Below are 23,005 nucleotides of genomic sequence, written 5' to 3'. Positions count from 1 at the left end.
TCGTTTTCTAAGAAAACCAAATACTGAGTGCTTCTTCGGGTTTTTATTTTTCAATTTTCGTATTTAACACAATAATACTGTACTAGTCAGTTTTACCAATCATATCCGGTTACTCCGGTTTGGAAATTCCGTGTTATTCATTCTTTGATTTGGAAATCCTACATAAGATCAGGCGTAATTTTGCCGATATCGGTAAGTGTTCTTTCAATCATGTCCATTCTTGTTCTGGAGAAATAGTGTTAATCACAATAATCAAATAATACGTGCGGTTTCGTCTGCTTCTGACAAATGTTATACCTGAAAGTAGGTCATACAACGGTCTATATACATACCAGGGTAATCAACTACACACACTTTCAACATGCAATGGAATATAATTGATAATAAGTATTTCATTATATAAAACTCTTCCTTTGGCCATTATAATATCTAAATTCAATAATAAGTGATTTAAATGCGTAAATTTTCGAAATAAACATATAAATAAGTCCATATGTAACAAATAATATTTGAACATTAAGGGATTTATCTTTTGAGTAGCGGTAAGTATTTTCAAAAATCAAATGTTGACAACAGATTGCTTTCTAACATAATCATAGGCGGTATCAAAGGAAGTTTTTATATAAAAACACTCAATCGGTGAGAGTTTTATAATTCTCTCAGTAAATGTTATGTGCATTTATGGGGTCTAATATGTTGTTTTATAATTCCAGATTAGCGTATTTAATAGTTGTATCAATGGTGTCATCATCAGAAAGTCCTTGTACAGTAGCTTTATTCCTCAAAAATAATAACTTATGATAATATACAACATAATAAATATAATGATATGAACACATTTGATTATAGTCGATGAATAATCAGACCTTAATTCGGAAATACAATCAATTGAAAAGTCACTAGAATCGTAAAAACGCACTTTATTTAAGCAAATAAATTAAAAATTAATTATAACCATTGATATAATTTTGTTTAATTTCATTGGGATATGATGAAAATGTTTGCACAATTTTTTGAGAATCCGGGGATTCACAGTTTGCAAATAAAACGTTTTCATACCCTTATGAAATTAAAAAAAATAGTGATATCACTGCTTAACTAAAATAATAATTCAAATTTCAATGTCTGATTCGTCACTAATTACTGCAGAAAAAAGGCAACATCCATTTCTTGCATCCATCGATAATAATAATGTGAAATCAATTAATTAATTAATATGCTTAATAAATCAAATAAAATACACAGCCATACAAATAACACATGGACAAGTTATTATGCAATACTAGTAAAATACTAGTAAAATTGTGAAATCAAGTTTCTTATAAATGTAACGTGTATGTCAATATACCCGCAACATTCATTCATTACTATCAGCATTATACAAAAATCATTCATCTTGACATGGTAATATGTTTCTTTCTTCACATACATCAAGTGATAAACAATAAATCCATACACGTATAATTAATTCGTGTAAGACATCTTCACACAGTGAAATTATTTTGAAAACAATTATTTTTTTCATTGGCGATGCATACTATTAAAAGATAGGTAATGGTTACTTACCGGTACTCTTTAATGGCAAACATTCTCTGGAAAGAAAATTGAATTATTACAAATGGAAAATTGTAATCGGTAATACGTATACCAGATTAATTTGATTGAACTTTAACTTATTATATATTTTTTAATCATTTACAGGTCTGACCAATTTGTGTGACAGTGACATTCAGGAATCACAGATGTGCTGACAACCTCAGATACCCACAACAATATCCATGTCGACAAGGTGGAAATTCTCAAGTCCTGAAATTGAATCAAAATATATAGTTAAATTTAACATCTATGCAATCAATATAAGTTGTCTTTAATTCAACTAAAATGTATTACATTTGAATGTAAAATTAAGCACTTTTTCAACTGCTATTCCCTTTTTGCATATTGCAGAGTAAGCTCCCTTGACGGTAGGTATCGATTGTTACGTCATTATTTTGTGAGCACAATTCACGCCGTTTCTCCGAAAAGTATGACGTTACGCTCGCAAATCATGATGTAACAATCAATACCTAACCGCAAGGGCAGATAACTCTGTAATATGCAAATACGGAATAGTATAAGTGACATTAAGATAACACAAGAAATATGATAAGTTTGTTAATTATATTGTTTTCGTTGCATGAACATGTATAGATATATTCATAATGATAAATAGAAAACAAACTTTATTTTTATCTACGAAGGTAGACTGATGCTAACATGACCCAATGGAGATATGTGCAGATGATATCGGGTGCCTGCCAGGTAAATTCGTTAAAATGTATCAACTCTGCTGTAGTCAAATACCCATAATGAGTCTGAAATGGAGAAATTAAACGCAAGTGTATCAAGTGTATTCAAGTAACGTTCAATGGACATGATGATTTATTTCTTCATGGAAGCCATGGTGATCAGCATAAACATTTAATTCTCTAACATGTATGATATGGAATGTCTACGATATGGTTTAACAATACATTATATAAATGATCGTTCTAATATCCAAACAAATATTCGCCACAGTCCATAGATTATCCTCATTCCATAGAACGAACCGCCAGTGCCCACATAAATTATCATAGGTTTAGTAACACTGAATGTGTATAAAAGTGACATTAAGGCTTTAGATAATTTAACAAATATATAATTTCTGTAAGCAAATACAATAACTTGTAATGTTTAGCCTTCCTTTCATGATATGCATTATTGACAAAAACCTCTGGCCCTGTTCATGTATTTACATACGATGATTGTTTTAAATAGATACACGTTGTTAGAATTCAAGTTACCTATACAGGGAAACCCTTACATGTACTGTGACATAATATATTAATATCAACTCGGTTATGCTTCCAATAAATGCATGCAGGCGATAATTCTGTGAATTATAGGGAGTCTTAGCTCAGTTACTAAAATAAGTACAAGATAGCGGCATAACAGCAAATCCGTACACGACAAGTTAAAGTTAGGACTAGCAATATACATTGTAGATATTAGGATTTGTAGGGAGATTTCAAAAATTACATTCAGAATAAAACCCGTATGTTTTAGAAGAGCATTATTTCTTTACATATTATATTCTATAGTATATATATGTATATACACTCTAATCCTGTTTCAGCAATCTAGTGTCCGATTGACGAATGAGTAAACGATTCCATGGCACAATCTGTTCTTCCGTGGTTAGTCCATATACACAGAGATTTAAATATCATTTAAATCTCTGATATACAGTTCCAAATCAAGAATCCAATATTTTCTCAAACCACAGACAATTACAAACTATTACATATGTAATACATATAATTCACTATCGTGGAAATTTTAAACAACTATAGTGCCTTCATCAGTGCTATTTATATACCATTGTTCGCTTTTTTCTCATTTGCACGTGAAGTTCGACGAGATTTCGTAAACTTATTTTTCACAATAATATACTAACCGTTACTATAGAGATTTGCATGAAGAATTTTTGGTATTGTATCGGATAATAAAAACAAATATATTAGCTTGTAAGAAAATGCCAATTACAACGACATTTAAAATAGCACGGCTATCTCAAAATCTAAAATATTAGCATGGGCTTTCTCAAAAACTAACATATTTAGCATTCGCTATTTCAAAAAAAAATATAAACACATGAAGTTTGTTTTCTTATATATTCATAATCAATTCATGATGATGATTAAGGACGAATTTTAAGTTTTCTCGTAGAAAAACCATAACAGCATATATAAACCATCTTCATATAACAATATTGAAATATGTATCCGGACATGCTTGTAATAAACACGGTGTTATGCCATATGTTTAAACAGTATCTGCTAAACTGAAAAAGAGAGTATTGATTAGAATCATCAATTCATTACCTGTTTTGTCCCACAGTGGCTTTCCATCCGTCGGTTAACCCATTTGGATACACATCGATATATAAACATACTGTTGTCAATCGCATATTGGGGTACCGTGTAGTCCAAGTCATCATGGTTCAGTAAATCATACTCCATGTAGGATATAACATTTCAGACAAAATACAGGTGGGCAAATTCATAAACTATACGGCAGATAATTCAGTTGTCCACAATAATTTAACAAATCCACAAATGCTGCATTGTAAGCGGGATAATCAAACAAATAACGATATATAGTGCTAGCGGAGTTTTTCTCCATTAACACGTTATTTTACAACTGCAAATTACACTGATATAAGTTCATGAATAACAACTTAATTTGCATTTTGTTTAGGTTTTGGAGAATATCGATAATTGAAAACGTAATATTGGAAGCAATGACATTGACAGAGCATACAAAAAGTGAAACTGATATCCTCCCACTATCATCAAAACAAAAACTCTACAACCATAAACGAAAACATGATAATTCAATAATAATTAAACAAGATGACTAATGTCGTATACATAATTTACCATCAATCAAAGTACCTCTACCAATGTTGATTTCCCCATACAAATTATAAAGTTGTTCAATATATATATCCTACAATATACGTATTTTAACATACTGTACAAACTTACATTTAAAGAATATTACACGTGAAAGTCAATTTTTATCTCATCCTGGATATACATATAATACAGACAAAAGTTCTACTGAAATTTATTTTCGAGGTAAAACCCATGGAAGTCATGCTGAAAATTTCCATTCTTATTATAATTGCAACAGATAAATAAGCTATATATATATATAAAGTACATTCGAATCGAAAATTTTCTGTAGGTATACGTTGTATGTTGATTGCGCAGGCGTTAGTTAAAAATAACTCAAATGTAGGTCATGTGTGTTAACAAATCTATTTAGTACGATTAAATGTGTAATTTAAAACAATCGATGGCCTGAACATGACCGAGTAGGATTTTTAGTTTACTATCTAATATAATATCAATCAATAAAAGTGGCAATTAAAAATAAAAGAGAACTGAAACCGAAACTAGGACTAAACCGAAACTAGAACTACTTTAATTACAATTGAATGGTCCTACAATAAGTATTTGGTTAATCTTAAACATCATTTTTGGAAGTTTTAATCAAGTTTAATGGTCAACATGTAAGAATAAATATTGGCAGATACAAGTGCTCCAGATGATCACGACTCTACACATCTCTCCTCTACACTTCATCTTAAGGGACATAACTTTAACACTGTGTACCAATCAAGTAAAACATCTAAAGGATAAAGATACCAACTAAGGAGAAAGGTACAGGAGAAAGATACCAAGGCACTGGATGTGATGAACTTTAGTAAAGCAGCGAGACAAGAACATCGATTAGTACAACACGTCGGTCGTCAGCACCGGAAGTGATTACATATATATCTCAATGAATAGAATAAATAAATGTAGAATATCCTTGTGATGGAATTAAAATACGAAAAAAAAAGTTAAAACAAATCTGCAATCCCTATCGCTATCGCAGATACCGCTGCTCTTAATCTTGAATAATGTGTTGCATGTATTGCATTGACTGTATCAGCTTATACACTGTCGTTAAATTTTTAAAACATGGTGTTGACACCATTTCTTTAATGCAATATATTGACGTATGGTTCGTTTAAATATAAATTTTATACAGAAGATGTTTTACTTCCAATTTTTATTTGAGAATATGTTTACTGGATCCGAAATAGATAAATTAATGAAAGTGGTCAAATGTTTCATAGCACCTCTGCTTCAGTCAAATGTGTCATAATACTTGCTATAGCAAATATTCTATAGCCGCTTCTGCTTAGTGCAGTCCATGTCTGACTGGTTACTTTCTTTCTGTAGCAATGAAATTACTTGACTATACCTTAGGTCACACAAGACCTACTTTATGTCAACATTTTGCAGCAACGATAAAGTGAAGAAAAGATGGTAAGCCAAACTGCCACGTATATATGGACCGATGTTAATAAAACCAATTAAAGTACAGAAGATACAATGTAAGTTGTAAAAGAAATGCATGTTTTTAAAGTATATCTTACATATATCTCCACCATATCATCTACATCTATATTTATAAGAAATCTGTCATCTGGTATCTCTACAATCTTTTACAAGATGCTATTTTCCGCTGTAAGAGATCTCATTACATTGAGGACAAGAAGTCTTAATTGGTGTTTTTTGTTTCGTTTTTGTTGTTTATCTGGGTTTTATTTTCTTTTTAAATGGACTGGGGGCAAAAGATATATATAAAGAAATCATAATAAAGATATGTCATTAAGATACATCAGACAATTACATTCGGTATTTTTTTAAAAACATTTTTTGACTAAAATGTAGGATCATTTCCAAAAAATTACCACATTCCATAAAAAATGTATTCAAGTAGCAAAGTAACATATGTATATATATAGGCTATGTAGCATATTTTATAGGTTAAGTTAAGTAAAGTTTATTTTCCAGTACAGGATTGAGGTCCTCTACACTGGACTCATAATCATACAATAAATACATACATGATACAGTATATAATGTACATGTAGCATTGCAGGTAATATTCTATAAAGTTTCGTTAAGTTAAGTTTTTTAAGAAATGTTAGATTTCCATTTTGATAATTTCAAGGTGTTCATGTTTTTATTGTTAACACAGTTAATAACGATAACTCTGCTCTATAATTATAGATTAGGTCTTGGTTTTCCAAGAATTTGTCTAAATTATTCTTAAAGCAGTTTATATTAACAGAGATTTATAGTATTTAAATCTCTGATATTAGGTGATAATATAACAGATTCTGGTAGAGAGTTCCAAATTCTGACAGTTCGTACAGTAAAATATTTTTCCTCAATGTTGATGTTGAATGTTGGGGGTAGAGTTTTTTTGAGTTTCCTCTAGCACTATGTTTGGGGGCCACATCTGACCATAAGCTTATACAGTTACAGCAGTCTTTATCATATAATCCAGAAATCATTTTGAACACTTCAATCATGTCCCCAGGCCCACGCATACGCCAGTATGATAAACTGGGCAATTTCAGTTTGGGTTTTTTTTCCCAGCCTTTCCTTGAATGGCAATTTCTGTAGTCCGGGCAGGCATCTGGTGGCACGTCGTTGAACACTTTCTATCAGGTCGATTTCCTTGTATTTGTACGGATACCAGATTGAACTTGCGTAATCTAGCTGGGACATGACAAGTGATTTGTATAATGGTATAAATAACTTTGTGTCCATAAAATGAAATGTACTTTGTTGCTGATATGGTTTTCAAAGCTTAAATCTGATACTATAGTTACTCCAATGTCTTTCCCACTTGTTGTAGTTAGCAGTTGTTTATTTATTAAGTTATAATGGTGATTTGTATCTGTAGACTTTCCAATATGCATGTGTTTACATTTGTCCGGGTGCATTTTTAATAACCAATCTTCACTCCATTTGCTCATAGTGTCCAAATCGTTTTGCAGGATTTTCCTATCTTCTTCGTTGGAAATTATTTTGAAAAATTTTGTGTCGTCTGCAAAAAGATATATCTCGGAGTTTACTAGATTAGGGAGCTCATTAATAAAGATGACAAAGAGAAGCGGCCCTAGCACTGAACCTTGTGGTATTCCAGAAGTGACTTTTGTCCACTATGAATTTTCCCCGTTAACTGTGACTTTTCGATGCCTTCCTAGAAAGTTTGAGATCGAAATGATTAGCTGACTTGACAAGTTATATGCGACTATAGTTTACTGAGGACCCGTTGGTGAGGGACCGTGTCGAAGGCCTTCTTGTAATCCATATATATGCAATCAATAGCGTGACCATTGTCCAGTGCATGTGTCCATTTATCTAAACCTCCAAGTAATTGTAGAGAAGTGGACCTTCCTAATATGAAGCCGTACTGTTTTGTAGAAAAATATTTGTTGGTCATCGTGTTTCGTTAAATGCTCCCTTATAATGGTTTCCAGTATTTTACCATCCTCGATACTCCAGGGGTTCCGATCACTTACGATCTCTACACCCCTGGACTATCTCATCGTAAAACTGGAGGCAACAGAACAGGTAATTTAGCCCTTTGATGTACATCAAAAGAGCCGTATAACGGTACATTGTGGTTGACTGTGTGGCTTTGAAGTTGAGCGTCGCTCTCTCTGTAGTCTTCAGAGGAAATCTTTGCTGATCTGTGATTGGTCAAATGTTTTCTGCTGAGCTGCCTTCAATTTCACTATGAGATGGTCCAGGGGTGTAGATATCGTAAGTGATCGGAACCCCTGGAGTATCGAGGATGGTATTTTACATACAACCGATGTCACTGACCGGGAGATAATTTCCAGCTTCACATCTGTCACTTTTTTGTATATGGCGCAGACTCTTGTTCAAAGATTGCATTTTTCCAATCTAGTGTTAGATCTCCGGTGGTCAGTGACTGATTGAACACCGGGATTGTTAGCGGTATGCTTATAGAATTTGCTGTGTTTTTCAAGTAGTGAGGGTGAAGTTCATCCAGTCCGGGTGATTTCTCTGTTTTAAGTTTTGAAAGATAGTTATGTACTTGCTATCTGTTGACTTGGAGAGCTCAGTGACTGTTTTGTTTCTATATTCGCTTTGCTCAGTTACAAATACTTGACTGAAAAACGTTGCTAGCACATCCGCCTTTTGTTTATCCTGTGAAACCTTAAGAGAGCTCTTGTCATCTGGTATGCTGTATAAATCTCCCACACCAGCTTTCACTTTTGAGTCTTGGTATTGGATTTTGTTAAATATTTGCACCAGCTTGTACTCAAATTTCTTTCCTATGTTTCCGGGTAGTATTTTTTACTTTGTTTCTTATCTTGTTGTAGTCCTTCCTTATTTGTTATGAGAAAAAAGTGTGAGAATGCAAAATAGAGAACGGTTGCCTTACTGTATCCAGGGGCGGATTCAGGTTTTGAGGTTAGAGGGGGCGTGTGACCAAGCAAATCAGGCGAGGGGTCTGGGGGCCGCCTAGGCCCCCAGAAGCTCTAGAATAAATGGTGCAAAATCCTGCATTCTGAGGATTTCATGAACACATTTTCCAGAAAATAATTTATGGTTTTCGTGTCAAGTGTCATATTTTTTATTTAAAGTTTTGATTTAAATTTTTACTTACAGAATTGCAATATCAAAATCTTAATATTTATATGGACATAAAGCGATGAAGGGTGCGGGTCTGGGGGCCGCCTAGGCCCCCAGAAGCCCTCGAATAAATGCTAATAAATCCTGCTTTCTGAGGACTTCATGTACACTTTTCCCAAAAAATATTTGAAGCCATGTAAAAATATTCGTTTATTATTTTTGACGTCTAATGTCATATTTTGAATATAAAGTTACAGAATTGCACTGCCTAAAATCTAAATATTTATAGAGGCACGAAGCAAAGAAAAGGATGGGGGTCTGGGGGCCGCCTAGAACGAATATACGTACCCGGCCTACTATGCATTTACATATTATTTTTGTCCAAAACAAACATAAATACCATGCTTACTATCTACCGTACCGCTCATAAAACGTCAAAATCACATTTTGTGAACTTGCCGTATAAGTTCCCTTCTGAAAGACCTTCATATGTATAATGTAAACAAATAATGCCTCGATGAGAATTTGATATTTTATGTGGTTCGTTTTTATTGCCTAGTAGGTAAACTATATCAAACAAGTACGATAAAATGTAAAACAAACGTTTTATAATGGTTTACATAATCATCACTTTGCTCCATTTGCAGTAATAAGGAACAATTGTAGCTCTAAAGAAGACACCATTTTCAGTCTAAAATACTTTTGAGCTACAATATTGCAGCTAGGGGTCGCCTATTGAAGGTTTTTATAGGACTAATAAAAATGTATGTGAACTTTTTTAACGATATAAGCTTTTACTTTTATACATTATTTGTCGGATTAGATAATTTATTTTCACTAACATACACAATCTTCATAATTCGTGTATTGGACAATGACAGAAAAGTAGGCTAGTGGTCTGTCTATGGCCAGACGCTGCCTGGAATTATTACTATCATCCTGTTTTCTAATAGGGAGCCTTTTGTCATGTGCATTAATTTTTTAACAACGTTTGTCCCATCTTATAACATTATCGGTAAGATATGTTTTTGTTGAAACAAAAAAAGAAGGCATCTGGCCATGGTGTGCACCCAGACCCCTAGAAGCTCTCATTTTCTGTCGCATTTGGTTCTCCATTTGGTTTGATTTTCCACTTTTTTCTTTACACACATTTTCTTAGGACAAATAAAAAGCTTCTAGAAGCATTCGACGTCAGTAAAATCTTGTAACTGGCGTTTTGAAAGTACGCACACATTTGTGAATTGATAGTCGGATTTAATACATGACTTTAATGCTGAATCAAAAATGTGTATTATATCATTTACAACCTGGAAAACGAAGGGCATGACATATAGTCAACCAGCGAAGACTCATGGCCAGCTACAATTCCTTATACCCACCCCCTCCCCCTTTTCTTTTATTTGCTAAGGATATCGAGATATAACCTGTCAATATTGAATATTAATGACAATAAATTATCTAATATATTGGGATTTTATCGGGTTTTTTTTAGGAAAAAGTAAACACTTGAAGGAATTTACATTGTACCTTTTAAGCGATGGAGATAAAATCTTATGTTCATGCATGTATGTACCACAAAGTCGAATACATTTAGATTTTAAAATGATAACATCAAACGGTAAAGGTAGGAAATGGAGCTTTCTGTCTAATTCTCACTCTTTATCTAATTCCTTATTTTTTCCCCTTTTCCTTTCTCCCTCTATTTTTTCTTTCTTCCTTCTTTTCCTTCCCTCCCCTCTTTCTTTTTCCCTTTTCTCTTTTTTCTCTCTCCTATTTTAGGGGGGGCGTACGCCGGGTCCGCCCCCCTATGGATCCGCGCCTGGTATCGTAAAGCTCTAAGACGGTGTCTTAAATAGGCCTACTACCCCTAGGAACTGACCCACGCGTTACCCCGTCTGCGCTTACAAATGCATTCAGGTGCACCCTAACATCCGGTCAGGTGCGCATGACAGGAAGTCCGTCATTGAAAAATAGCTTTCTTGACGACAAATTTAATTTCTGTGATGACAGGTAGGATATTTCGTTAGATTTTCGCATGTTTGCGGTTGATTGCGTTCACACAACCGCTTTTTGTATTCTTATTTGTGTACACGTTACTTAAAAGTGTCGATACAAACCTATATAACGAATGAGTTTAAAGAATATTTTGATGAATTGTTGTTTACACCACGATCGTCCATTTAACAAAATCGTGAATTTTGGATACAATTGGAATGCCAACAGCTAGGTTTTGAGTATAGCTTTATCGTACGTATTTTCTCTTTGTATCTATCACAATATCGTATTGGAAAATGCTTCCATCAATGCAACAGTTTCGTTTTATGGATGAAGCGCCACATTTGAAAAAGTTTGCTACACGTTTCGACATGTTATGGTGTTATTTATCTTTCCCCTATCTCTGAATCTCATTCGAATATAATGATATGACTGCCTTTTAGACACGAAATAAAAAGCAAGACACAGTTGCCACCAATGGATTATATTCTGTAATGACGAATCGACGTTGAAATAACAAATTTGCCGGAAATTCTCGCCAATTTATCAATGAACATACAAATAAAAAGAACTCCGTCTGATGAAGCATATATCTGGGTGCTTTTCGATATGAAACTATAAATCATTTTATTTATCTGATTTTAAAAGTTCCATAGTACAAAACAGTTTAAAGGGACAATTAAATGAGGCTAATTCTGTTACATAGCCATGAAGAAAAATATGACATAAATGTATTGTTATACATTCCTTATGAAACATATAACAAGAAATATTGACAAATTCCACAACATTATTTAGTATTTTGATTGATACCGTTGAAATTCCAAATCGTTGATCTATACCATTAAGCAGGTATAACATGCATGCTGTACCCATACCCGAGCCAAAGTCACATACGTTAAACAAATGCAATACATAACCACTGAGGAGTTGGTGAAATTATATTTAGACAAAACATGCACCTAATAACGTAAACACTCTACTGTAAGAGCAATTGAGTAGTTCTAGACAAAAATGTCTACTGGCAAGGGCCAGTGTTCGGCATACAAGACGTCCGACCACAATATGTAATGGCGGACAGCAAGCGAATGTAAGCATTTCACATACATTTCACTACAGTGGGCTTTTCTAGCATATTGTAACACTAATTAATCTTATTTCCATTAGAACTGGTTTGTTTCCGATATATAATATGCAAATTAATTGTCCCTTTAATTTAAATCTTTTGTGTCGTATGATTACACAATTTATACGAGGCAGGATATTTAACGTAGTTGTGACACGGCATCCAATTCAAACGGCCTGTGTTTAAAATTACTTGAATACAGAGATATTTAGATGTTTACAAGTAATTATTTCCGGATTTTGGAGGTTTTCAAATGAATCGGACGTCGTTTCGAGGAACATGTACAAACACATGTAGGCCCACTACTGTAAATGTTTACCGCTTTCAGAATGTTACCATATATTTTTATTGTTGTTTCAAACACGTACATTTATCTATTGCAAATATCGTAAAGCTACAACTGTAGGATTCCGTTTTATCATGTCGAAACACCCAAACATACATTGTTTGTATTATGTAAGGCCTACTCTTGCTGAACGGACAGGACTTATCCTGACATATTTTATCCATTTGCATGCAACAAAATTGTTATAAATACAAATAGGATAGTACATGTTGTAGCGAACAACACAGTGTCGTCGACACAAACCGGTACATGAAAACATTGCGACCTTGTCGGAATGTACAAAACTACATTGTACAACATTGTATATTGATCAGACACGGAAGCATTGCTCAGAGATACGGTAGTAACATAAACAATATAACTTTTCTACATTTGTATTTACACATATAAATGTGTTCAAACCTATTTTGATACATGTTCCTCGAATGTACGATCAGTACTGAAAGCAGCCAACAGTTTCTGATTCGGACCATCATAAATTCATCCGTGCGGCTCCAAATTGCGCATGACATACTCAGTCTATCGAGAAACAAAATTGAGTAGCCTTTGGTTGAAATCTACAGGGTTTATACTAACAATTCACCACCGACTGTAAATATAACGTTATATAAAATCTATCTAGACAAGTTAATTGTCTCTGATGATAGTTAGTTGTAAAAGTGAATTCTATGACAAATGACATTTGTCCTTGAACAGGTCACTGGAAGGGAGCATCAGCAATGAACGTCACTCTTTGATACTGGGCTGGTGAAAAAAGGATTTGTGACCAATTTTACCTCCAGAGATATCATGGACATGATTCCGGTTAGAGACCCCGGTGGGGGCAAACACAACAATGATGCTGGTAATTATTTCAAATATTTCCGTTTGCCAAATAGATTCAACTGAGATTTATGAAATTCTATATTTAACTTCGCTTTATTCACACTATCTTAATTATTCTATCGTATTGTGATTCTTATACACAATGATAATGTAATACTTAATCAATACTAGAAAATTATTATGTGATATCACAAGCTCTAAAAATGAAAATAAAGCCTCATAAAAGAATTTGTAACATTTCAGGTGTTTAATTATTGTGACATAACATATGACATATTTTATGTAGGAGTGGAGCAGAAGGCAGCCCAGCAAAGAAGGATGGTATCACGTTGGGATCGTGATAGCCTAGAGGACAAGTACCTTCGTATGTATGAGGAGAATCTCATCCTCAAGAAACATGCTCGAAAGCAGGAGGACAAAATTAAAAGGTGAATACAAATTATAAACATTCAAGTTTGTCAATTTATATCAGTTGCAACGGTATATCTAGCTATCTTTTTGAAGGTGATTAATTAGTTTTAGCAGATAAAGAAATCTAAAATTGTGTTCTTTGGTATAGATATCCTGATGTATTGATTTTTGGCATATGCTTTTATTGCTACTCTTAACTTTCCTCAGAATTTTGTTTGAAAACTTTCTTGGGTGTTTATTTCAAGGATGGCTACAAAGCTGCTTCGATTAGTTAATGATAAAAAGAAGACAAATGAAGTGGATGGAGGGGAAACTAGAGGTAAGCACAGAATCGTGTTCGTTAACATGTACTGGATAAGATGTTATGAACACGGAGATAATTTCAATAAACCCAAAAGTGCATTGTAAGTTTATGATCGGTGGCTTGGGCAATTTTCAGTTATTTAATTATGTTTTATGCTGTATAATTTAAAAGTAAGATAGGTGTAAAGAGATAGTGACACTATACCAAGATCATTTTTAACTTGTTTATTTGGCATGATAACCCACTTTTTTCAGGTAAAAAAGTAAAAGATGTGGAAATGGAGGAGAAGATTGAAGAGCTGAATGAAAAAATCCGTGTCATGGAAAAACAAAATGTACAGCTGAAAGAAAAGGTAAGTGATAAAAAGAAAAACAAGTATTGATGGTAAATTTAGTAGTATTATTAGTAAGAAAAAACAAACACTAAGAATTAAATTATTAAGAGAAGAAATAACTTGACTGTTGTAAAGAAAAATATGTAGACAAAATAATTTGGTTTAATATCATCATTTCTATTCTTTAACAGATTTAAGATCTGTTTTGTTTTGTTTTATAGTTGATGTTGTCGAAACAGCAATTGGCCACAAACAAAAGGTCCACACCATACAACCATGTGGGATCTAGGATAAGTACAGTAAGTATAACTATATACCAGTTTATGATGTAGATGACTTTATAACCTTTAGGAGTGATATTAATGCTGATTATTGTATCTTAACAGCTTCATACTTGAAATAAGGTTATGTTTTCTTGATTGTGCACATTCATTCTTTTTGCAGGGAATTGCCCGTACACAACCTCAGCCGGACTCGAGGCTTACAAAGAACATGAGAGTAACCGGCCCCATGGACTCGCCACAGGGGTAAGTGAACAAAATTTAAGGACTTATAGGTGAGACTGTAATTAAGTGTGTTTGTTTTGATGTTTTATTTCATCTTTAAGATGTTCATTAAAATATTTAAAAGCAGACTTGTTCTAGCAATGTAAGATTTCTATAAACAATTGTTTTAGTCTTTGATGTCTGTTCAGTTAATGTATTAAAAAATGTACTGTTTCAGGAGAATGATGGGTAGTCCCACTCAGCCAAGATATGGCCACAGTTTACTGGAGAATGCTAGAGCTGATCTTCATTACAAGTAAGTCATTATCAGCCAATTAATTTGCTTATAATACATTTTATTATGCTTAGAAAATAAAGAAATTTATTTGATTTGTTTCAAATTGATTCTATCATACTTGATCATCCAATGCTCATTTGAGTTTTCATTGTTCCAGGGATGACCAGATAGCACAGCTGCAGGAACAGATGGAGATGTACGAGATAGAGGTGGAGAATATGAGGCAGCAAGTAAGTTCATGGGAGATAACTCTTACAAAACCACTGGCATAATTCATCTATACCTCCAAAATAAAAGAACTTGAGAGTCAGCTACTAACTCAAGCCTCCAATTTGTACTTATGATTGAGTACGTGTGAAATATTGTACTACAGAATACACTTTGTTTGTTACTTATAGCTGAAACTGAAGGAAGCAGAGCATGAAGAAGACTTAGTCAAAATAAAACAACAGATCACAGCAGAACAGAGGTGAGAGGGAAATTTGATGTTAAGAGTAGATTCACTAATCAAGGGATATATCTTTATTCACAGCATAAAAAGAGGTTATTTTGCTAAATTGCTGCATACTTGCGGTTGGTGATAAAACACTCCAATCACAATTCAACATCTCCTATCTACTGACTCACAACCATCTGGTAAAGGATGTGATTTATAGAGATGATTTCCTAGAAGATTTCTCATCACTAGTGATATAGATACACAGAGTACCGCATATTATTATGAAAATTAATACTCATTGAGTGAAATTATTAATAAAAACAAAACTTGTTAAACTCTTTGAATACCTTGAACACATACACAATAATGTGGTAGTGTACATATATAATTCTAGTGGTAAATAAAATGATTGATTAATTGATTTTGCCTTTTTTCATACAGAGTGACAGTCCAAGAAAATATTGACCTGATACGCTTACAGCGTGAAGTGAAAGAAAAATCTACAAAATTCTTTACTCTTCAGGAAAAATATGTTCTTCTAGAACAGGTAAATAATAATAAGATAATTTCTGGGTTTTGATATCTCAAAACAGCTTGGGTAAAGTACGAGTTCCCTTCCAGTAATCCCACCTTTCAGTGATTATGAGATTACAAAAATCCTGTGAAAGGATGATGTTACAATCAATGGAAGATGGAACTAATCCATGGTAAATCATACTTCACCCACACCGTTTTTGGATCTCGAAACCCCTGTATGGATATTAAACCTTTTATTAACACATCAAAAACATTGTATTCTGCCAAATGTCTTCAAATTCCCTGAAGTTGAAATTATGGTTGAAATAGTATGTTGGCAGGTAAGACAGAAAGTTAAATACATATCATGTTTGACAAATATTAACAGAATATGCAGACAATGAAACACAGCCATGACAGCATGCTGATGGAAATGGAGCGACTCAACATGCAAGTCAAAGAGGAGCAGAATCGGGTACTGACACTCCAAAACGAACTCAAGTTTGGTACGACGAATAACAGGAAACTTATAGAGGTAAATTCATGTAAAGACTCATTAAGTTTGCTTACTTTCACAAGCAGCTACTTTCAAAACAGTTAGAACTATTTCATGTGATTTAAAAAAAATCAACAACTTCTCTGCATAACTTCCTTTTATTCTAAACTGGTGTTAAAACTCCTTTGAGATTCTATAGCATTGATTTTGGTAGCTTTAATTATCTTTTATAACTTAATAATTCCATTGTTTCAGTTAAACGAACAGATCATGAGTCTTGAGAAGGAAAACCAGATCCTTAAAGAGGCCAATGAGAAGTTTGTCAACAGGTAAGCATTACAAATGGCAAAACCAAATGAAACATCCTCACTTTATACAAGATTGCAATAAAACTTTTTAAGGTGACAGAGCTGATACAAATTTCATCTTATTGTTACACTGACTGTGTATAAAGTTCCTCTATTGATTGATACAATTTTGTGTTCTGTAGAGTAAGTTGTTTCACTTTTGGATTTGTCTTATTAAAGTCATATTTTGATTTATTATATCAAGAAGTAATACAGTATTTTTACTTAATGAATTATCATTGATATGACATTTCTAAGGAAAACAAAAGTACTTTCAATGTAATCTGTGCTGTATTTTTCCTCAGTGCTTTTGACCTGGATAGAGAGAGAGAATGGCGACAGAGGGAGAATGCCCTTAAAGTCCAGATAGCCCAACTGGAAGCCACCCTGAAGGCTGATCTTGGAGAGAAGGGCGGCATTCTTGATCAGTTAGCTAGTGAGAAAGGTATTTGTTACAGACTTTATATTTCTCTAAGGAATAAAAATTGATGCTTATTGTTGCTACATACACATATTTGTCTGGTGTTGTATTTCTTACAGATCAATTTTTATATAAAACTTTTCTCTGCCAGATCAACATGAGAAGCTTCAGGCTACATTCAGACAGATGCAGGTAGAACACTATCAGCAGAAGGAGGAGTATGATGATCTCAAACAGAAGATGAAATTCTTCACCAAGGTAGTTATCTCCCCTTAGCATGATTATATCATAGGGTCAATTCTACAGCAAAACAATGATCTCTCCTTATTATGATCTAACATTAGAATTTTGACTCTTCAGCTTCGTATGTTATATATTTTTTTCTGTTTCAACTTCTGAACTCTTGTTTGAAATTCTATGAAGCAATTCTAGATCTAGGGTGTATATTTGTTGTTTAGAATTCCACTTACATTAAGTTGACACCAACATATGCCTGGTAGATGGACAGTATGTCAACTGTGTTATGTTTTTGATACAGGAAAGTGCCATAGACTTCACTGAGATAGAGGAGGCCCTGGTTCTGGTCAAACAAAAGAGACAGCAGGAACTTCCAGAGCCAGACTTTTTGCAGAAGGTTGACATGGAAAAGGATAAAGGTTCATTTCTAAACTTTTTCTGTTGTTGAAAAAAGTTAAATATGGAAGATACTGCATATATCATTTATGTAAATATCATTTTTAGCCCCCCATCATCAGATGGTGGGTTATTCAAATCGCTTTTCGTTCATGGTCCTTATGTCCGTCCGTCCTTCCGTCTGTTAACATTTCTTGTTACCGCTATTTCTCAGAAAGGGCTGAAAGTATCTTTCTCAAATTTCATATGTAGTTTCCCTTAGGGCCCTAGTTGTGCATATTGCATTTTGGCACCAATCGGTCCACAAGATTGCCGCCAGACAGCCATTTTGGATATTGATATTTAAAGTTTGTTACCGCTATTTCTCAGAAAGCACTGAAGGGATTTCTCTCAAATTCCACATGTAGGTTCTCCTAGGGCCCTAGTTGTGCATATTGCACTTTTGGGACCGATCGGTCAACAAGATGGCCGACAGGATGCCATCTTGTATTTTGACAATTGAAGTTTGTTACCGCTATTTCTCAGAAATGAATGAAAGAATCTGTCTCAAATTTCACTTGTAGGTTCCCCTTGCATTGTGGGACCGATCGGTCAACAAGCCGCCATCTTGGATTTTGATAGTTAAAGTTTATTACCGCTATTTCTCAGAAAGGACTAAAGGGATCCTTCTCAAATTTCAATTGCAGGTTCGCCTAGGGCCTTAGTTGTGCATATTGCATGTTGGGACCAATCCGGTCAATAAGATGGCCGACAGGATGCCATCTTGTATTTTGATAATTGAAGTTTGTTACAGCTATTTCTCAGAAAGTACTGAAGGGATTTGTCTCATATTTATTCTGCAGGTTCCCCTAGGGCCCTAGTTCTGCATATTGCATTTTGGGACCGATCAGTGAACAAGATGGCCGACAGGTAGCCATCTTGGATTTTGATAATTGAAGTTTGTTTCTGTTTTATATCTCAGAAAGTACTTAAAGGATTTTTCTCAAATTTCATATGTAGTCAAAGTTTGAAAAGCAGAGAAAAGATCCCTCTTTCCATTGTCAAACGTAGATCATTCTTTGGTTGGCGCCAAAATCCCTCTGGGATCTCTTGTAAGTATGAAGATGCGACAATAAACTGACAGATGTCACCCAAAGGATTGTAAAATCGTGTCCGACAGAGTTTGGTGGTAACGTCGTGACTGAAAAATTAGTGTATAGACGACTAATGATGTAGTTGATAGATTACATTGTTATATTTTTGCCTTTTGAATATAAACATTGTAAGTACTGGATTAGGTGTTTTAATTATAAGCAACTGGTTATGAACGTTCATGCCTATAATGATGTATACAAGATGCAACATGGTAGAAAATACTGATTTTGTACTATACATCAAGTATGTAGCATTTTTTTTATACAATCTGCCCTGCAGGTAGGGCGTTAGAATTGTACCTGCTGACCCTATTGCATGATCGTAAAAGGCGACTAAATTTAGGATTTTATCTTTTCTCTTCTTCCTAACTGACTTTATCTTCCCTAATGTCTCCCTTGGCACCGCCTCACTTTTGGCCTTGAGTTGAGCGTTCGCCCCTGTGAGGAAGGCTCTGGGTTCTGTCCCCTGGCCGAGACACACCAAAGTCTATAAAAGTGGTAGTTTCTGCTCCTGCTTAGCGCTCAGCATACAGGGAGTGGGACGACTGGTTCGCCCGTTGTCAGTATAATGTGACCAGGTGGGGTGTGTTGCTTGGTGTCTTCGACGGCATGCTTCAGTGATATAGCACTATAAAAAGGGCAACAGTTCCACTATACAAGAAGACACAACATGAATATACCGCAGTCTGCCAGGGCATGCACCTCGCACAACATACACGCAACACACCACATACATGGGAGGCCGTCCTTACATGACCATAGCTGTTAATAGGACGTTAATTAATCAAACAAACAAACAAATTTTTATACAATGGATATAAAACTACTTGGACTATCAGTGTGTGTATTTACGTGTGAAGAAGCATTCCACATATAGCTGGACATCATGCTCTAGAAATGTATATAAACCTAAATCAACATGTCCTATTTTGTTTTCTCTCCAGATGCAAGCCGTTCCCTGCTGCTTTTGCAGGCCGAGTATGCAGAGACAATCCATGAGTTGGAGAAAACTCGCAACATGTTGGTGATACAGCACAAAATTAACAAAGACTACCAGCAGGAGGTACAGCCTTGATGGCTTTTTTGGGGTGTTGCTTAATTCTGCTAGGCTGTAAGCCATAATTAGTTCATACCAATTAGTGTTGGTACCTTTCTGAATTTAGCTTAAAAAAACAAAAGAGGTTTAGAAATTCTTGAATTTTTGTATGTCTTTAATTACATTATTCAAATACATAATGATTTTATTCAGTATTTTGTCCAATTTGATTGCATACAAATACTTCATATAAACCAATATGTACAAATTTTTTATCAAGAATGGAAGGCTTGAAAATGACTTATTGCATATTAACTTTTTTCAATTTTTGATTTAAGGTTGAAATTTCTACCAACAAACTTGAAGAAGTGAGAAAGGAATATGAGATGAAACTTGACGAGTATGCTCGATTACTGGATATAAGGGCTGCTAGGATCAAGGTAAAGAATCATGCATAGCTGTAGTAATGTTTTACTCCTAAACTATGTGTAACATTAATGTGGCAGTTTGGGAGGTACATATAATGTGATTAAACAATTTCCTGATGTGAGATTTAGATATACATTGTCACACCTGCTGGTGATCTGTCAGATTTTAAGTTTCAATAGTAGTCATTATAATACATTACCGTATTTTCCGGAGTATAAGCCGCTACTTTTTTCCCTGAAAATTGGTAGTGCTGCATATACACCAGTGCGGCTTATCCGTGGACGAAAACCAAAATCTGACGATGTTTTTGCATTATTACGTCATGATTCACATGTGAAAATCGTTAGTTTTACTCGCCAGTTTTGTTAAGTTATACATCGACAAAATCACTGTAAAAGTGTTTAAAAGATAAAATATGCAATGAAAATATATTAAAGATGAAAATAATTACGTATCAGATACATGTTCATTCGTAAAATTGTTTATTCACGGAAAATCGGTCGACTGAAGCGTGGTGTTTTCAGTCACAACACAATGGCGGTTTAGTAAAGTTATACATCGAAAAAATCACTGTAAAAGTTTTTAAACTATATAATATGTGATGAATATATAATAAAGATAAAAATAATAAAGTACCAGATACATGTTCAGTCGTAAAATTGTTTAATTCACGGGAAATCGGCCGACTGAAGCGTGGTTGTTTACAGTCACAACAAAATGGCGGACTGATTTCGCTATCGATTTGCTGCAGGATTGTTACCAAGAAAATAATAACTAAAACGTCATAAATCATCAAATATCAAACAATAAGTTAAATATATTATTTAAATATTATGTGTGTGCAGACAGCAAGAAAACGATCTTCTGAATGACTGCTAACTTGCACACGTGTTACACTCGGTCAACATGTGTATTTCTCGGAATCCTGTCGCTGTGATATCAATGAAATAATCAGCAATCAAGTTGATTCGCGTGTTTTACATGTTATATAGAACATTATAGCAATGTTATAAGCATCAAGCAGTCTATAAAACATCATTTTATCGATCTATGCAGCGGCAAACACCACGAGGTCATAATCCGGAAGTTTACAAAAATAAGGCTTCGGTGAATTGCATCATGGGATACCTAACACTCTAAACGAAGTCGATTAATACTGTAACTCTTTTGACAAAGATATATTTAACACATAAAATATATCAAAAAGGATATATAATCCATTTCTATGCATAACGTTACCGAAGAAAGTATTTTACCGGCGTACTGAAATATGAGCGAGAGTAAGCATGAACTCAAACTTGCACACGTGTTTCACATATGTCGGTCAACAGGGGAATTTCCGGGAATCCTGTCGCCGTGATTTTAATGAAATAATCAGCAATCAAGTTTATACACGTAAATCAGATGTAATTTAGAACATTATACCGAGTGTAAAACATCGTACAGTCATATTAAAATCATTTAATCGATCTCTGTAGCGGCAAACACCACGAAATAATATCCGGAAGTTTACAAGAATAAGGCTTCGGTGAATTGCATCATGGGATGGCAAATTGACCGCGAACACTCTAAACGAAGTCAGTTTTAGAGACTTGATAATAGAGTAATACAAAACCTGAAAAAAATCGTAAAAAAGGCCTCTGCGGCTTATACACAGGTGCGGTTTATTGTCCGGAAAATACGGTACTAAAAGTAATCTTCCTCAAATACATGCCAATATCAATCAGAATTATTATCTTACAGAAACTAGAAGCACAGCTGCGAGATGTTGCCTACGGAACCAAACAGTTTAAGATAGCTCCACCTGTTGATGAGGTAATACTAACATTTTATTCATAAAGATAACTGTAAAGCTTAGGCTTGATATACAGTATGATTTAAAACAAAAGTTCTGTGATAAATGTTAAAAAGAAAGTAGAAAAATATAAATAACGGTGCATTATGTTGGATATAGATGATCCACACATGAAGATTTAATGATTTGTGTATGATATCATCTACAGGAGGACGCCATTGCTGACTTTGATGAAACCATTCACTTGGAACGTGGACAGAATCTTTTTGAAATTCACGTACAAAAGGTGAAAAGATTTATTTTAAGTTTAATAAAATTCTTATTAGTTAGCAGCCCATAGAATTAAGAAGTTATTAAAAAAATGACATTAAATAGATTTCTGCTATAAATTAGGAGTCAATGTTAAGCTTATCAGTACATAACTTTAATGTATACATATTGAATGGATAGATTGTTTCTATGTGAAAACAATGTCTTTTGTCATAAATGATGATAATTTTCCTTGAATTATTCTCTTCATTAGACTTTGAATTTAGTTGTTAAATAATCAGAACCACGATAATTGATTAATAAGGTGAAGACATACATCTCT

At 34.0% G+C, this 23,005-nt stretch overlaps 1 protein-coding gene across 7 annotated transcripts in view; it reads left to right on the top strand.

Annotated features, from left to right (window-relative positions):
• The first annotated feature begins 28 nt into the window (after positions 1-28).
• The window catches only part of LOC138316165 (protein fantom-like), a 38,505-nt gene continuing 15,528 nt past the window's right edge, over positions 29-23,005 (top strand). For 5 of the 7 annotated variants that reach the window (XM_069257719.1, XM_069257718.1, XM_069257717.1 and 2 more), the window contains exons 1-20: positions 10,966-11,054; positions 13,208-13,355; positions 13,623-13,764; positions 13,993-14,066; positions 14,306-14,403; positions 14,607-14,684; positions 14,830-14,912; positions 15,109-15,186; positions 15,326-15,398; positions 15,567-15,637; positions 16,049-16,154; positions 16,512-16,658; positions 16,875-16,948; positions 17,272-17,411; positions 17,539-17,645; positions 17,926-18,043; positions 20,098-20,216; positions 20,528-20,629; positions 22,362-22,433; positions 22,622-22,699. In XM_069257719.1, coding sequence (XP_069113820.1) covers positions 13,301-13,355; positions 13,623-13,764; positions 13,993-14,066; positions 14,306-14,403; positions 14,607-14,684; positions 14,830-14,912; positions 15,109-15,186; positions 15,326-15,398; positions 15,567-15,637; positions 16,049-16,154; positions 16,512-16,658; positions 16,875-16,948; positions 17,272-17,411; positions 17,539-17,645; positions 17,926-18,043; positions 20,098-20,216; positions 20,528-20,629; positions 22,362-22,433; positions 22,622-22,699 — 1,815 coding nt within the window. In that variant the 5' untranslated portion in view covers positions 10,966-11,054; positions 13,208-13,300. Of the gene's footprint in view, positions 193-1,701; positions 1,790-2,240; positions 2,302-10,965; positions 11,055-13,207; positions 13,356-13,622; positions 13,765-13,992; positions 14,067-14,305; positions 14,404-14,606; positions 14,685-14,829; positions 14,913-15,108; positions 15,187-15,325; positions 15,399-15,566; positions 15,638-16,048; positions 16,155-16,511; positions 16,659-16,874; positions 16,949-17,271; positions 17,412-17,538; positions 17,646-17,925; positions 18,044-20,097; positions 20,217-20,527; positions 20,630-22,361; positions 22,434-22,621; positions 22,700-23,005 lie in introns of those variants that run through there. The other 2 variants (XM_069257715.1, XM_069257714.1) reach the window with 2 other exon arrangements.

The sequence above is a fragment of the Argopecten irradians genome, chromosome 2 (assembly GCF_041381155.1).
Source record: "Argopecten irradians isolate NY chromosome 2, Ai_NY, whole genome shotgun sequence".
Classification (NCBI taxonomy): domain Eukaryota; kingdom Metazoa; phylum Mollusca; class Bivalvia; order Pectinida; family Pectinidae; genus Argopecten; species Argopecten irradians.
This window is presented reverse-complemented; position numbering and strand designations above follow the sequence as displayed.